General features: G+C 36.9%; 2 protein-coding genes across 5 annotated transcripts; both read right to left on the bottom strand.

Moving 5' to 3' along the window:
- Positions 1–215: 215 nt before the first annotated feature.
- On the bottom strand, positions 216–16,346 carry LOC134816449 (aldehyde dehydrogenase family 3 member B2-like). 4 transcript variants are annotated; one of them, XM_063825290.1, is made up of 13 exons: positions 16,331–16,346; positions 6,681–6,822; positions 6,236–6,376; positions 5,886–5,997; positions 4,907–5,018; positions 4,665–4,735; positions 4,312–4,457; positions 4,040–4,182; positions 3,649–3,713; positions 3,189–3,400; positions 2,830–2,932; positions 1,598–1,766; positions 216–1,347 (listed from the first exon to the last, which is right to left on the bottom strand). In XM_063825290.1, exons 2-12 carry the CDS (start codon positions 6,813–6,815, stop codon positions 1,600–1,602), a joined length of 1,407 nt encoding a protein of 468 aa, XP_063681360.1. In that variant the 5' UTR covers positions 6,816–6,822; positions 16,331–16,346; the 3' UTR covers positions 216–1,347; positions 1,598–1,599. The 4 variants fall into 4 exon arrangements, with proteins under 4 accessions (XP_063681360.1, XP_063681359.1, XP_063681358.1 ...); XM_063825289.1 differs by lacking the exon at positions 5,886–5,997 and adding an exon at positions 5,550–5,661 and having other exon boundaries at positions 262–1,347; positions 1,608–1,766; XM_063825288.1 differs by having other exon boundaries at positions 262–1,347; positions 1,608–1,766.
- LOC134816450 (ras-related GTP-binding protein C-like) lies at positions 7,088–15,678 on the bottom strand. Its single transcript, XM_063825292.1, has 10 exons — positions 15,620–15,678; positions 15,125–15,310; positions 14,944–15,009; positions 14,249–14,344; positions 14,030–14,098; positions 11,013–11,210; positions 10,428–10,553; positions 9,662–9,787; positions 9,344–9,440; positions 7,088–7,891 (listed from the first exon to the last, which is right to left on the bottom strand). Exons 1-10 carry the CDS (start codon positions 15,665–15,667, stop codon positions 7,827–7,829), a joined length of 1,077 nt encoding a protein of 358 aa, XP_063681362.1. The 5' UTR covers positions 15,668–15,678; the 3' UTR covers positions 7,088–7,826.
- Positions 16,347–16,732: the final 386 nt, after the last annotated feature.

Consider the following 16,732-nt stretch of genomic DNA (forward strand, 5'->3'; position numbering starts at 1 on the left):
CATTAACTGGGGTAGTAAAACCCAGTTCCCAATCAAATCAATCAATACGTTGGCACTGACTTTAAGTCGTTAACAATTGGCTAAAAAGTGATTATGTAATATGCAGATTGCAAACGGCCCCTTAATCTTTTAAATATAACAAGAAACTCCAGTGAAGTTTTGACATTTAGTTTATTTTTAGGGAAAGATTATATTAGACTTGGGCGTTGTTTTTAAACTATCCTTATTAATTAATTCATTGAACAAATAAAATTATTTAATTTCATCTTCTCAATTTCGATAGGAATATGTCTTGTCTATAAATCATGATTGATCACAATTCATCAACAAATAGAAATCACCAAAAATAACAACTTGCACAAAACGTAAGTGAAACTTAAACAAAGTTTATACTCCTTAAAGTTAAAGTTAAAGATACTTCAACAATACTGTCTGTGTTTTACAGAGCAAGGAAACTAAGATATTGTGATCTCAAACACAAAAACCTCAGCTAATATCACACAAGAAACAGCGAAAATTACAAAAACTCTCAGGGAAATCGTCTATTACGGTTATGACTTTATCGTTATTCATCCGGATATGTTGATATCGGTATAAAACGGCTGGTTAAAAGGTTGGTTAAACTTGGCAAATGGATCGGTTTTAAATTGCAATAAGCTATCTGTATGCTGTAAACTTTGCCTTAGGTGGTGCGATTAATCATAATTGCTGTTATAATCTCAATCCTTGTTCAGCTTGTTGTCCAGTCGCAATTTTGAAAGCTAAATGTATTGTTTTAAAATTTACAAAATGGTAATTTTTGTCGCCTATCAAACCCCATTTCCACACTTAAATCGAAAGTATATTTTCGTCGTAAACTTTTGATTCATTAATCAAGGTTTATACACTGTTAAACATATAGAATCTAAATAATCATTGTAAACGCAAATAATCATTGTAAACGCAACTGCTTCCACTTAAAAACACCTGAAAAGTTCAGAGCTCATTTAAGTATAACATACCGATCAAAGTAAATTCTAATTATTCGTTTATATTCTAACGATTTTAATACACTGCTAGTCTAGTTAATAATTCATTATAATATAACAGTTTACTAAATAGCTTTAAGAGTGTTTCGAGGTCAACAGTCAGATGCTGAGTGATGAAGTTCAGGAGATTCTAGGGATGGAAAGTACTAAGTATTAAATCCACTGTCCATGATGACCTGAATCTAGTCTGATGAGAGGACCCAGCCTCACTGCCCACCGGACCCACTGCTACCAGGATAAGAGTAAGCGTAGGCGAAAGCAGCACCAGCCATTGTCGATGTGACGGCGTACTTCGCAAATCCATTGCTGGTTGGGGCATCTGTAAGGAGTACGCGTTATATATTGAGGGTGTGATTTTAGTATTAATAAGACATGCTTTTTGAGTTTGAAGCACTTCTCATAGTTACTTTGTCAACATTGCTTCACAAACTCTAAGTATGCAAAATAACCTTACTACACGAACAAACCATGCAGATCAAAATACACAAAATACTCATGCAGTCTAACAACTAAATATTAAAGCAGGAAAGTAAGACAAAGTTCGTTTCAACTCGACCTCTCTCACGTACAATTACATACTAGGCTTGTAATACGCCAGCGAGTAGATCAGGTTCTGCTTCCACTCCGCGTCGTACGGGGGATATCTGAGGTTGTTGACGGACTCCATGCCTATTGGCTTGTGTAGGACGGATTTGTGGTGACTGAACTGGTCAAATGTGGACTTGCCGTGATACTTTCCTGGGGTTATAGTGATTGAGATACCGTTACACCAGAGTGGTACACCAGAGTGGTACACCAGAGTGGTACACCAGAGTGGTACACCAGAGTGGTACACCAGAGTGGTACACCAGAGCGGTACACCAGAGCGGTACACCAGAGTGGTACACCGGAGTGGTACACCAGAGTGGTACACCAGAGTGGTACACCGGGGTGGTACACCAGAGTGGTACACCAGAGTGGTACAGCAGAGTGGTACACCAGAGTGGTACACCAGAGTGGTACACCAGAGTGGTACACCAGAGTGGTACACCAGAGTGGTACACCAGAGTGGTACACCAGAGTGGTACACCAGAGTGGTACACCAGAGTGGTACACCAGAGTGGTACACCAGAGTGGTACACCAGAGTGGTACACCAGAGTGGTACACCAGAGTGGTACACCAGAGTGGTACACCAGAGTGGTACACCAGAGTGGTACACCAGAGTGGTACACCAGAGTGGTACACCAGAGTGGTACACCAGAGTGGTACACCAGAGTGGTACACCAGAGTGGTACACCAGAGTGGTACACCAGAGTGGTACACCAGAGTGGTACACCAGAGTGGTACACCAGAGTGGTACACCAGAGTGGTACACCAGAGTGGTACACCAGAGTGGTACACCAGAGTGGTACACCAGAGTGGTACACCAGAGTGGTACACCAGAGTGGTACACCAGAGTGGTACACCAGAGTGGTACACCAGAGTGGTACACCAGAGTGGTACACCAGAGTGGTACACCAGAGTGGTACAGCAGAGTGGTACACCAGAGTGGTACACCAGAGTGGTACAGCAGAGTGGTACACCAGAGTGGTACACCAGAGTGGTACACCAGAGTGGTTAATAGAAATATCAACTAATGTCCATATTGCAGGTGAACACTAAACAGTTAGATTACAGATATCTTCAGTTAGATGCATAGGATATATTATTAAGTAAAGTAGCTTATATTATTAAGTAAAGTAGCTTATATTATTAAAGTAGCTTATATTATTAAGTAAAGTAGCTTATATTATTAAGTAAATAATAAGAACAGGAAATTACCGATGCCACTGTGACCAACACCTCCGAACGGTAAGGTCGGTATCATCATGTGCATCAGACAGTCATTAACATCCAGCGTACCTGCTGACACCTTCTTCTTTACCTGAACATTTAAACGGGTTAATGCCAGTCTCTGGCTCCATAACATGAAGACCTTGTTTTAATTTGTATTGAAAAGCTCTAATATGTCACTTTGTAGCTGATTAAGAGTCACGCAATACGGATAACGGATGTGGAACTAAAACTTTAGTCCTAGATATAGAATCGTTCATATCTCACTCAGTTTTTAAAAAATCCTCGATTTTACAATTTCAGCACCGATCCTAACACAAAAACACAAAAACATGAATATCTCATACCTCATCGACAAGCTTAGCGTTGCTAGAAAACAGGTAACACACAAGGGGCTTCTCTCGGGTCCTGAAGAACTTAAAAACGCTCTGAATGTCCTCGTATTCCATGATGGGCAGGATGGGCCCGAATATCTCGTCCTGCATGACTTTAGAGTCCAGAGGAGTGTTGGTGAGGATAGTCGGGGAAATGTAGTTAGTTTCATCGTTAGTTTTACCTCCTGATAAGTTATATGGTTGCTCAATATTAAGCAATATTGATAAGAGATATCTGGTAACTAGGTGATGTTATCAGAAATTTATATGAAGATATTTTTGGTCACTGTCACCAACATGTTAACCAACATTGGCTAAAACATGGTGCCATTTAGGTTTTGTTACTTGGTAATACACAATGAAGTTTCAGTTCTTATCAAAGATCAGTCAGTATAATTATATCTATCACTGAAACTGAAACACAATTACCCACCAATAACGACAGTTCCATCATTCATAAGAGACTTTAACCTGTTGTAGTGACCTTGGTTGATTATCCTGAAATTAGGTATTATTATTTAAGTCAGTCACGTACTTTTAACTTTAAACGTCCCTCAAAAATGTGGAATCCCTCAAAATATACGAACAAACGTTAACGGTAAAGCTCAATTAATTAAAATTTTGCCCTTCAATTTAACTCCAATTGGGCGGCCAGTGGGGACTCTGAAAACAGTGTGTGTTGACCTGTTGGAGAGTTTACTCTCCTGAAAATAATAACACCCCAATAATGACACGTGACTCTACCACGTGACCCTACGTTACCACGTGACCCTAAGTTACCACGTGACTATACCACGTGACCCTAAGTTACCACGTGCTCCTACCTTGCGAACCCGTCGCTCTGTTCCGGATCCTCTCCGTACATGTCAGTAATGTGCTGTTTCATCCTCTCAATCAGAGTTGGCATCTGCTTCTTGTGACAATATATGTAGTCCGGAGCTATGCAAGTCTGCCCAGCGTTCACACACTGTTCAAAGTACAAAATTGTCAATCAAACGGCGTTTCTTAAAACTCTTATTTTTAAAATATAAGAAAAGCGGTCTAAGGAATTAATTCCAGAATTGAATGACAAAATACCAAACGAATATTACCAAACCTTGCCCCAAATGATTCGTTTGGCGGCCGTGTCAATGTTAGTATTCTCATCCACAATAACAGGGCACTTTCCCCCCAGTTCCAGGGTGACGGGGGTCAGGTTTACTGCGGCAGCTTTAGCTACTATCTTACCCACTGATACGCTCCCTGGAGAGGAGTTACTTGAGGGGTGTATTCGAAGGGGTGTATTTTATTAAAGGGGTATATCGGCCCCCCCCCCCCCCCCCGTATATCTGATTACGCATGAATATTGTCACTGATTGAGGTATTTTAAAGATTGAGAACGGTTCATTTGAAAGACAATTTGAGACAATATGACCCCCCGTGAATGAGGAAGAATTAAAGATAAATTACCTGTAAAGAAGATGTGATCCCACCTAAGTTTTAATAAAGCCGTAGCAGTATCAACCCCTCCCTCCAAAGTTCTGAAAATACAGTTTTAATTAATTGAAGCTAATTAGTAATTAGGCTTACTAAGGTTATTCATTGAAAATCTTGGATAAGTGGACTAATCTTCAATCTGGTGTTAACTACATACCCTACATAGTATCTTCCTAGTGATCTAAGTCTAAATAAGTGTGGATTATCCAGTATACCTGTAACACAGAGGATCCAGAAATAGGTCGAAGTATTTCTTCATGACAGCACTAGCAGTGGGTGCTACCTCGCTCAGCTTCACCACAGCACAGCACCCAGCACATATTGCTCCTGGAGGGGCTACTGTCAGCATTTTATGAGCGTCAGGGATTTTTGATTCTTGTGAAACACAAGGAAATGTTCTTAAAAGGGAATAGAACTTTTGCCAGAATATTCTGATGATTTTGGGGCCGTGATTCGAACTGCTCTCGGGGTATAAATCAATTTTTAAGAACTTGTGGAGATTTTAATCTTGTACGATTATTTACCAAAAGCCTAAGTGATGACAAGAGAGGAATGTTACAAGTTTCCAACACATGATTCAAAATAAAATATTTGAATTACAGTACGCCCAAAAAAGGAGGATTAAGATAACCGATAATTGAATCAAGGCGATCTTTCATGTTCGTCAAATCCCCATTATAACATTTACCGCCGATCATCACGAATATCAAAAGCCACTTGGAAGTTGATTTTCTGTACTTCCATAATCCATACACCATACACGTATCATTCCAACCGTTTTAATTCCAACTTGGTTGTTCCCCGGGCCGATCGTTAATACATGAAACAAATTTAACATAATCGCATTTTACGGCTCACCGACGAGTGGACTCAGGGCAAGTTGAACAGGGTAATTCCAGGCCCCGAATATAACGATAACCCCCTTGGGTTCCGGACACAGATAAGCCTGGTCTATCTTGTTCAGAAGGTCCTACAGTTGGGGGTATTGGGTATTATACAATGTAATAGTTGGTTAGTACCTTGGTAAACCCAGCTGATAGTCTTGCTTTTTAGTTACAGAAATAAACCTCTACCGCTCGAACAACACCAACGAAAGTTTCGAAACCTCTTACCAGTGTGCTAATCAGTAAATGAATCTGTCTGCTGGGTTTACCATGGTAAAAATACAGAAATGTAATCAATTATCCTAATTACCTATGAGAGGCACCAGCGTACATTGCATAGGATAATTCCAGGTTCCTATAACTAGGATCATCCCCTTTGGCTCTGGGTGTTGGTACGCGTAATCTAACTTGTTCACTAAATCCTATGGATCAGCGAGTCAACATTCGATTCAAATCATTAAATACCTGTTAGATAATTATATTACCAAACACAAAAATCAAAACTTGATCACGAAAATCACACGATAAGGCTCCCCTCGGCTCCCTAAAATATTACCCACAGACACAGTACTTAGTGGGTCACTAATAGAAGTTGTGACTACTGTGACAGCAGGTACAACTACTATCAGTGACCCGCTATCACAACACAGAAATACTCACGGTCTTAACATACTGATCTGCCATCCAACCCTTGAGGTGCTTCATAGCGTACCCCAGTTCACTCTCAGTAAACTTTAGATCCGTACCGTTGGTTTCCATCGGGTGCTTCCTCATGTCTTTATGTACTGCTTCTAAATACTCCTGAGAAGATACGTGTTGGTGATGGTGGGGAGGTGGTTTGTTTTGGCACGTGACAGTGATTCTGAAGTTGGTGTGAACTGAAGGAGGACGAGCTAATCACTGGCACGTTTCAGCGATAATGTCAGCGAAAATCTATCAAAAGATAATGGTCACAATCCCAAATTTCAATTCTTTTTCCAATTAACAATTTAAGACTATTAAGAGTTCTAATAAACATAGTGGGCGAAGCGAAATCATATTGGTGTTGCATATAAATCAAGTTTAATAAGATGTTAATTAAACAGCTAGATTAATTGAATTGAACCTTTTCCATAGCTTTAATCATAGCAGCACACTTTTTAAGCTGTCCGATCCTATACTCGTAAGGCAAGGTGACCCCTGAGTCGAATGAAGTCTGAAGCTCATCCTGGATTTTCTGATATTCTTCTTCTAGAGACATTTAGTAGCTAGCAATTGTTGTACGTTTAATTAAAAGACCCACTCCGAGGTGATACTGACATAAATAAGTGACAAAGATTAGGAACTGAAAAGATCAAAGAATAGTAATAACGAGAGGGGTGATAAAATCACAACATTATTGGTATTTGAATTTTTGTTAAATCAGGAGTGAGTTAACGAGGAAATAACCATGAACAAGGGAGCTGTCTAAAACGTATAAGCGCATGATACACCAAAGATAAACGAGTGAATTATCTCTAACAATTTGGCAAAACATGTGATAAAGATTTTCCACAATATCGTGTTACAACTTTATACTTTACAGTGTCATTCTTCAGGCCCTTTCGACTGTTCTCGAATGACAGGGAATTTTATTTGAACGAAAAACATACATTATAGAGCGTGGCATAACTCTGATTAGTCTTGAGTGATAAAACGATGGACTTGTAAAAATAATTTTAGAATGAAATAACAATACTGTTCATTGTATAGTTTCAAAATTTCACTTTAACAAAATCATCGTCTGGTAAAGTTTTAGATACAGTAAAACCCCGATTTACCGCAAACCCCGATTCAATGTGAACAAACAAAACCCCGATTTACCGCGGCTATTCCCTTTCCCCAAACCCCGGCGAAAAATCGAGGTTTTACTGTGCTTACTTTCGATCAAAGCTTTGATTCAGATTATCACTTGAAAGAAAACTGAATCAATCTTATATCAAATTTTCACAAATATCATATACCAAGACCTCATTTTAAATTCGAAGACAAAGCAACCTGAATGAGCAAAATGAGTGAATTCATGAAATACATTATACCGCAAAAACTTGGCAAAACTTGGCAAAACTTGGAAAAACTTGGCACGTGCCCGTGTTATCTAAATGAAGTGTTTTGATAAAAAGTCTCTCTTACGGCGTGTATCTACTTACCACTCATATCACTCATGGATACTGGCAGATATCGACTTAGCAGTGAGATAACATCACATTTATTACATGCTGTAAAATTGTCACTACTTCACGGGTCTCCTTTTAAAGTGCGACTTTAACACATCGTCCATTCCTTGACTAAATTTTGCTGAAATACAACAATAATGCAGAGCAAGTTATAGTATCGTCCATTTTACCAGGGGATAAAACGTGTAACTGTTCATTAATGCGACTCATAACGTGGGAACATAGTTGAAATATTTGGCCAGTTGGTAGATCACCGACCGGCTATAAGCCGGCTTATAGCCGGCTAAAATTTTTATAGCCGGCTATAAGCCGGCTTATAGCCGGTTAGTAGCCGCTTACATTTGTTGTTGAGCGACGGCTATTAGCCGGTTATAAGCCTGCTATTAGCCGTTTTGGTATTAAAAGTGGTTATAAGCCGGCTATAAGCCGGTTATAAGATATTAACTCAACTACATCGTACTGAACGATAGTCAGGAGCCGGCTATGATCTACCAATTTCCCAAATATCTGATACTAGAATGGATATTGTAACAAAACTACAAGGTATCTAAATAATCTAACCTATATTGTATTGTAACAAAACTACAAGGTATCTAAGTAATCTAACCTATATTGTATTGTAACAAAACTACAAGGTATCTAAGTAATCTATCCTATATTGTATTGTAACAAAACTACAAGGTATCTAAAGAATCTAACCTATATTGTATTGTAACAAAACTACAAGGTATCTAAATAATCTAACCTATATTGTATTGCAACAAAACTACAAGGTATCTAAATAATCTAACCTATATTGTATTGTAACAAAACTACAAGGTATCTAAAGAATCTAACCTATATTGTATTGTAACAAAACTACAAGGTATCTAAAGAATCTAACCTATATTGTATTGTAACAAAACTACAAGGTATCTAAGTAATCTAACCTATATTGTATTGTAACAAAACTACAAGGTATCTAAATAATCTAACCTATATTGTATTGCAACAAAACTACAAGGTATCTAAATAATCTAACCTATATTGTATTGTAACAAAACTACAAGGTATGTAAAGAATCTAACCTATATTGTATTGTAACAAAACTACAAGGTATCTAAAGAATCTAACCTATATTGTATTGCAACAAAACTACAAGGTATCTAAAGAATCTAACCTATATTGTATTGTAACAAAACTACAAGGTATCTAAATAATCTAACCTATATTGTATTGTAACAAAACTACAAGGTATCTAAATAATCTAACCTATATTGTATTGTAACAAAACTACAAGGTATCTAAATAATCTAACCTATATTGTATTGTAACAAAACTACAAGGTATCTAAATAATCTAACCTATATTGTATTGTAACAAAACTACAAGGTATGTAAAGAATCTAACCTATATTGTATTGTAACAAAACTACAAGGTATCTAAAGAATCTAACCTATATTGTATTGTAACAAAACTACAAGGTATCTAAATAATCTAACTTATATTGTATTGTAACAAAACTACAAGGTATCTAAAGAATCTAACCTATATTGTATTGTAACAAAACTACAAGATATCTAAATAATCTAACCTATATTGTATTCGATGAGTCCCAACTCTGTTAGACAGGATTCTTGGAGCAAGCACACCAGTGTCAGGTTATTGCAAATATACTTCGTTAGTATCACCTGATAAATATCATCTTATATTTAAACAGAATTAAAATTAATCGTAGGGAAACAAACCGGTTGATCGAGTATGGCATGTTTCCAATTTCCATACGATCACCCACGATTATATCCATGTATGTACCTGGTTCCACTACAGTAATTAAATGAGTAATTCAATCCTTGCTCAGGCACCCCGCACAACTAACAGTAAGGTTACTTGCAACCAGAACGGTACTTACAGTGCCGTTGTCGAGATGGACCGAAGAGAAAGACTTGCTGTCGTAAAATGAGAAAGACTCGGGCGTGGTGTAGATGTTTGAAACGTCTGCCACCAAGTCCAACATATCACAACACATCTCGTACTTCTGCAGGATGAAAATATAACGTTATATTATTATTATTTAAAGTACATTGGTTCTTAAATTTTTATGAGATCCCAGTTTATATATTTAAAAAAAAACCTTCTGCTCTGAGGAGGAGAGAAAGTTTTTGTGGAGAGCCGCTCAGACATGGGCACCGTATTGTGTAAATTATTTAGGTATATTTTATGCAATATCTTTGTCGCATACGAGCGGGGTAGTAAATATTGTGTTTCGTTTCGTTTCGTTTCGTTTTCGTTATTAATAATGTTATGTTTTTTTGATAATGATAGGTGGGGACGAAGTGAGAGTCTCCACTCAGTGTAGTAGACTCTCACTTCCCCAACTATCATTTTCAATTGTGATCGACCCACTCATTAGAGCGGAAAAGATTACTAAAATGTTCTGTTTTGTCTGGAAGCGTCCTTTTGTGACAGGTTTTTGGGGAATTTGAAGAAAAATGTAATTATAATTTTGTACAAAGCAAAACGAAACGTATGAATCCAAATCTAAAATGCAATTATACAGATTTGATTAGGAGATTGGTGGTTCTACGGAAAACGCAAAATGAATTCATTAAACAGACATACATCGGAATTCGGTATGTTACTATCTGACCATTAAATAACAGTAAGTTATAACTTACATTAGTTGGAACTGACTCAGTATCGGTAGCTATGTAACACTTAGTAGCAACGTCAAACAGTAACACTCTGTCCATCCCACAAGGCTCCTTGAGCGCGTTAAGCAGCGATTCAAACGTCGATAATAACTGGAATAACGACTAGTAATGATGTTATGAGTAAGAAAAAGATTACCGCTCAAGGATAGATTAGACTTGGGCGTTGTTTTTAACTATCCCCTGTTTAGAATTTGTATTTAATAAGTTTTATAGCCGAGGGAAAAGTTGTCATGGGCCAAGGCTCCAAGCATTTGGTGGGTTAAGGCGGGTCAAAAGCAATTTTATCATCTTTTCAAGATGAAATTGCATTTCATTGCATCTAATCTAAATTTACAGCAACTAAACTTAGCAGTAATCAAACTTCACGGAGATTATTTCATTGTATCGGATAAAAAAACACTATAAAATCACAAACTTCGTTCTTTGAAGTCTGAACATGCTTTCGAAAATTTGTGGACTTCATGACAGATAATACCGTAACATAAATGTGACGTGTAATAATCATCAATGTAACATAACCTATACTGACTAAATTAATTATAAGCTGACCTCAGGTATGAGCTTTTGTCCCACAATACTGAGAGCCTCAAATATGCTGTAATCGTAGACTGACGTCAACTGAGTTTTAAGATTGATGGATATCCCCGCTTCTGACAATTCGTCGTTAACTCTGAAGTTTATGTCCTTTAGAGCTTCCGCTCGCTGATCATCTGAGAGACCATCCACTTTGTGGATAAACACAAACACCTGCAAATAAATTGCCTTATGGGACAAAATTTTCGACAAATCGAGTTGAATAACTTGCGGATAGTGAGGCCATCAAATCAGCGAACACATATGTCGCGCTGCTGAAGAAGAAAAATAAACATCTCAAGTCAATCAGATACGTGTGATCTGCATTATTACTCGTGAACACACATTTGGGGTGATGACGAGCTTAGCTCAGGGGAGATTTGGTGGTCAGTTAAACAGATTACATCCCTTCTGATAGATATGGGACATGGGTTGCTTAGCTCAGGAACTTTTATCATAAAGGATGGCTCTCGTATTGTATGAGGGGGTTTGGAATAACTTGTGTAATTTTAGTTATTAGTCAATAGTCATATGGTTATTATTACGTACAATATAATATATGATATTACAAAAATAAACTATAATATATAGTTTATATATTATATATATTATAGTTTATTTTTGTAATATCATATATTATATTGTACGTAATAATAACCATATGACTATAAATTGAGCACAGACTAGCGGCAACTAATATTAATGGATAAGCCACACATCCTAAATTCCAGGTCCATATTTATACTGCCACATTCCCACTATCACTATTTTCCTATCAGCACAAAGCGTAATTGATTTTAACTATCACAACACTACATATTCAAACTTATGGCATATCAATATCTACGATATCCTAACTCAGTCCCAAACAAACTAAGCGCGAGTCTTAAAAGTTGCTGGAAGCACAGTGGGCTTTATCTTTTGTTTAAATCAATAAATCGCCCTTTTCATTTTTTTATTTATCAATTGCATGCAATTATTCTGTTTAAGATTTTATCTATATATGTTATATATTTAAAATTATGTAATAAAGTTATTATATTCGTAAACGTTGACTGGCTAATAAACCAGTCCCCAAACAACAACAAAAAGAATTATCGAGGATAATATGCGATGAAATAGTGAATATATGCATTCTTCAGAGTGAGCTGCAATATAGTATTCGTCCAAACTTTATTTTTAGATTTTGCACAGTTACTTAATTTGTAATTTTACTCCCTCCCAGCCGAATGTCAATTCCACAAGTTGCAGGAGGGTCTGTTGCTTTATGGCAGAGCTTAGACGTAGCATCCTGGGTAGTGGGTGTCTTCCATGAACAGTTTATGGTGTATTAAAAATGACTTAAGTACAAATTTATGTACACCTCTTCGTTTGTCATCCACGAGCTGAGTCTTAAGTACAAATTTGTATTTAAGTTGCATGATTTAAGTTCACACTTAAATAAGTGTGACTTTGGGAGTCGAACTTAACGTGCACTTGGGTGCAACTGTCGTTTTGAGAACCTGACATGGCGAATCAGATCACGTCACAGGCGCAACTATCGGTAGGCCTTTCGAATACACTTGTCCTCAAAAACAGGAGCATTACGTTGAATCAGGTGATTGGGTTGGCACTAGATCCCCACTATGGGAATCGTGCAGAAAGCCCAATTACGGTATCCAAGCACCATGTCACATGATTAACGATTAGGTAATCATTGATTACCCAATCAATTTTGCTAACGAGATAAACAAATTGCTTGATAACTTCGGAATTTTCAATCCGTTTCGCAGTTGAGTGTTTCGTCTAAAATTTAGGGTGGCACCAAGAAAAGTATTGGTGTATGTCCCCTTAATGTCAAGTCAATTGTAACAATTATATTAATTACAAAGCAAATCTTGCATTCCACGCACGTTTTGTGCCTGGTCTCAAGAGACAAGAATGCATGTACCAGGTGGCTCACAGTCATCAAAAGTTTCACTTATAATCGTATTAACTGGCCATTATTGTATTTTGAATGAGATTATCTCATCCAAATCTCAGTAAAAATAGAGATTCTCGTTCTTTTGACAATTAAATAAGAAACTCACTCCGCGTCTGCTCTAACATTAATGAGTCCCAACTAATAATACAATTATAATAAATGCATAAATAGTAATAAAAAAACTTTAGATAGCGAAGGAAGAAGGAGGCCTGACCTTTTTAAATGAACAATATTAGGTGGGCGGCAAAAAATAGCGATGGGGCGGCATGTTTCGACGCTGGTACAGATCAGGATATTTTGGATGCAGACAAGAATCAAGAATGACGATCGCGATCGGTAAATCAACTTTAAACGAGATTTAACAGAATTTCTAAATGAGCCAAAGCCCCAAAATTGTTGATAGCACACCGATATGTCCGGACCGTTGGTCACTTCACAACACGACGGGGAAACCGGATATCCAGCATAATGCCGTTATTAGCGTAGTGTCGCGTCGCTCGGCCGGGTAATTTAAGCAAGTACGTGCGTGATGCGCGCTGCGCTTATAATTATAATTGAAGCGCGGGAACATTAACATCCTTAACATCGCGTTCTCCAACAAAATATAAAGTAGACCCTTTCGAAGTATGTGCCGGAATTGACCTACGATCAAAACATTCACGTTAGCATGTGACTCTTTTCAATCTACACCACGGACCACCTAGAACTATAACATTATAACAGTACGGAGTTTTTTATAAAACGCTGTGCATACTTTATCGGCCCACAACTTCAAGTCATGTGGTTATTTTATCGCAAAATTTGCTGGGTATCTTGGAGATAAATAGAAGATTGTTGGTACAAAGTCTGAAGTCTCTACTCTCAAATCTGTTACATCAGATTAACCGAGTTTTACAAAAATCGAACTGTGGAATATTTTCGGACCATGGTATCTGTCACGTGATGAGGCGACCATAACACAGTTTCAGGAAACTTTAGTCATGGACCGGCAAAGTGTGCAAACCTTTTTACGTAGATTAAAACACCGTACCTCAATATTTTCAAGCATTCCCTTGTTATCCAGACCAACGAGTGTGTTAACTATCTTATCTAATGCCTCCTGAAATATAACATTTTGTAAAACGTCTACTTTAACTTAAAAGCTGTAATCAGTATCTAAAATTAAGTAAAAATAATATTTCACGCATAATTAACACCAACACTATCTAAATGATACAAAATAAACGGGTTAATATCAAACTAGAAGTACCTTATATTCTTCCAAAACATCGATAACAAAAATAAGAGCACATTTTCCATCAAAAATATGTGAGTAGTCTATTGCCGAGTCCTCCAATGCGTCTGCCTGAAAAATGGTTGGTAAAACAGAATGGGGATGAGAGCTTACTTTAGGTGAACATTTCGTTGATTCTGATAAAATCTTCAGGTTTTGTACGTAACAGTTCATAATTTGTATCTAGATGAGCTGCCAGGTTTGCAGTAACTTTCATAAAAGTATGAAATGGATTTTTGCTACTTTGCACGAGTTTTTATTTAGGTATGTGTAGAATTAAAGCAGAATGCTTCATAAATCTCGCGGCACAGGAGATGGTTGGGGTTGTGCCCACCTATGCTACAATGAAAGCTGTACCGAGAGGGCCGTGGTCGAAACGCAATTAGTCAGGGAAATAGGATCCCTGCGGTCGACAAAATTATCATTATCAGTATGTATTATAATGTACGTTATTACACAGAATCAGGATATTGATTTCGAAAGAGTTTTAAGACAAATTTTCAATCGTGGTAAAAAAGCCTTTTTCTATGAAAAAACATCTATCTAAAATTGCTGATAAGAGATATATTGTAACAGTATTAATACATAATTCTAAGAATTATGAGAATGACACAAGATATGATTATACATATAAATATGTACTGAAATGTTAACATTATTTTGATACCTACTTGCCCAGGAAAATCGTAGATAACATAGTCTATAAAACAGTTCTTAGAAACGTCCTCGTGCTCCAACTGGAATGTTAGAATGTGGTTAAAATCAACAGCACAACAATATCAACTAGAGCTGCAATGTGTGATAAAAAAGCAAGTCAAACCAGTTTGATAAAATCAAGAAAGTGAACTCTACCTTGGTGGTGCTTTCCAGAAATATCGTCTCATTTGCACTCATCTTATGAAACACCACCTTCCTGATACTGGTTTTGCCACTTCTTCGCAGACCAAAAAGTAATATTTTCGGTTTGACATCATTAATGTCTTCTTCTACTTCGGGATCATCCAGTGGAGGAGGGTTTATGGCTTGTGTTATTGGTCTCTGAAATGTTCATTGATCTAATGAATTTTGGAATGTGTGGTGATGGGGAAATGATTTGAATGGTTTTTTGAGGGTTCTGAGATTCTTCATGGTGATAAAACTTGTATTGTGTAACTAAGATCCTTTAATCATTATTTATTTGAGACATTGCATTATTACTTGAAATCTCGCATTCTTCTACACTGTATATTATGTTTTAGAGATAAGACCTCATTTAATTAGGCCGAATGTGAAAGTCTGATATTTACAGCTCTATAATTACAAGTTGATCACAAAAATTTTTAAAATTACGAGTTTAATTTTACATACTTGACTGTAGGAGTTAGGAATTTGGTCATCATCATCATCAACATACATTCCTAGAGAAAAATCCTTTCGATAAATATATCGTACAATAATAATGAATAATCTGCAATTAATTTTTTAATGCATTATTTGCAATAAACTATCATTTAGTATTCAGAATATATTCTATAAATATGCATTGATCATGGCTAAACATTATTGGTCGTTTTGAAAGTGTCATGATACAAGAATTCATGGCGGTCAGTTTTTATCGAATCAAAAAATATCCATCGCAAGTCACAACCGAAGATACAACCGATTAAGATGTAGCTCGCACTGAACACAACGTAATAACAACAAAAACGATCAAAATTCCATTCCAACAATCTTTGCAGGTGCACGTTCAACAACTCTCGTTACTATGGTTACTATGCAACTTCTATTTGTTTACCTAATTTGCACGTGGGCGGTCGTACATACAGACAGACAGACTAGAATAATTCTTTGAATTATAATAATGATTAGAAAGCTCGTGTTAAAAGGGAGGAAGCTAGTAGTATTCTTTAAAATAAATCACATACAGAAATATTCATCCCAACCGAAGATACAGCCGATTTAAATGTAAACAATTTAAACACAACATAATTACCACAAAATTGGGTTGCAGAGTTCTCCTGATTCCTCAGTTTTTTAATGTGGTTTTTGTTCTTGTTCAGTTCTGTCCATATTTTCTTCCTCAAATTATTTGTTACGACTTCCGCGACTCATGCTGGTTCAGAAAGGAAAACCAAAGTGTTTTAATCATGTGATGCAGGCACGTGAAATATCGTAGGGGAGCGGACGATAATAAGATAAATAATTTAAATAGTTCAGAAAAATATAAATATTGTATTGTATCAGATGTATATCAGGTGTATATCAGTATCTATATCCTAAGCATTAAATAGCCATTCCCCATGTAGCAATGGTTAACACGTCATTTACACGGGTTTACACTTCCTGTGATAATGGTAATTAGGCGTCCTAAAAATGGTTTAAATCCAATATCCATTTGTTGAGCACGTTTATGTTAATGTTAAGTTGAAATAAGTAGCCCTTTTTTTGGGAAGCCCTGGATGATGCTTTCACCCCTTCAGG

The sequence above is a fragment of the Bolinopsis microptera genome, chromosome 6 (genome assembly GCF_026151205.1).
Source record: "Bolinopsis microptera isolate Bmic1 chromosome 6, MBARI_Bmic_1.0, whole genome shotgun sequence".
Taxonomy (NCBI): domain Eukaryota; kingdom Metazoa; phylum Ctenophora; class Tentaculata; order Lobata; family Bolinopsidae; genus Bolinopsis; species Bolinopsis microptera.

What these genes read in the sequence shown, in the direction of transcription:
- LOC134816449 (XM_063825289.1), bottom strand. Translation starts at nt 6,815, where the DNA reads ATGTCTCTAGAAGAAGAATATCAGAAAATCCAGGATGAGCTTCAGACT. An exon ending in GGATCACATCTTCTTTACAG is followed by an intron (nt 4,458 to 4,664) that starts GTAATTTATCTT and finishes ACTCCTCTCCAG; the next exon opens with GGAGCGTATCAGTGGGTAAG. An exon ending in ACGCTAAGCTTGTCGATGAG is followed by an intron (nt 2,933 to 3,188) that starts GTATGAGATATT and finishes TTAAATGTTCAG; the next exon opens with GTAAAGAAGAAGGTGTCAGC.
- LOC134816450 (XM_063825292.1), bottom strand. Translation starts at nt 15,667, where the DNA reads ATGTATGTTGATGATGATGATGACCAAATTCCTAACTCCTACAGTCAA. An exon ending in TTCCTAACTCCTACAGTCAA is followed by an intron (nt 15,311 to 15,619) that starts GTATGTAAAATT and finishes TGAACATTTCAG; the next exon opens with AGACCAATAACACAAGCCAT. An exon ending in TTCTGGAAAGCACCACCAAG is followed by an intron (nt 15,010 to 15,124) that starts GTAGAGTTCACT and finishes CTAACATTCCAG; the next exon opens with TTGGAGCACGAGGACGTTTC.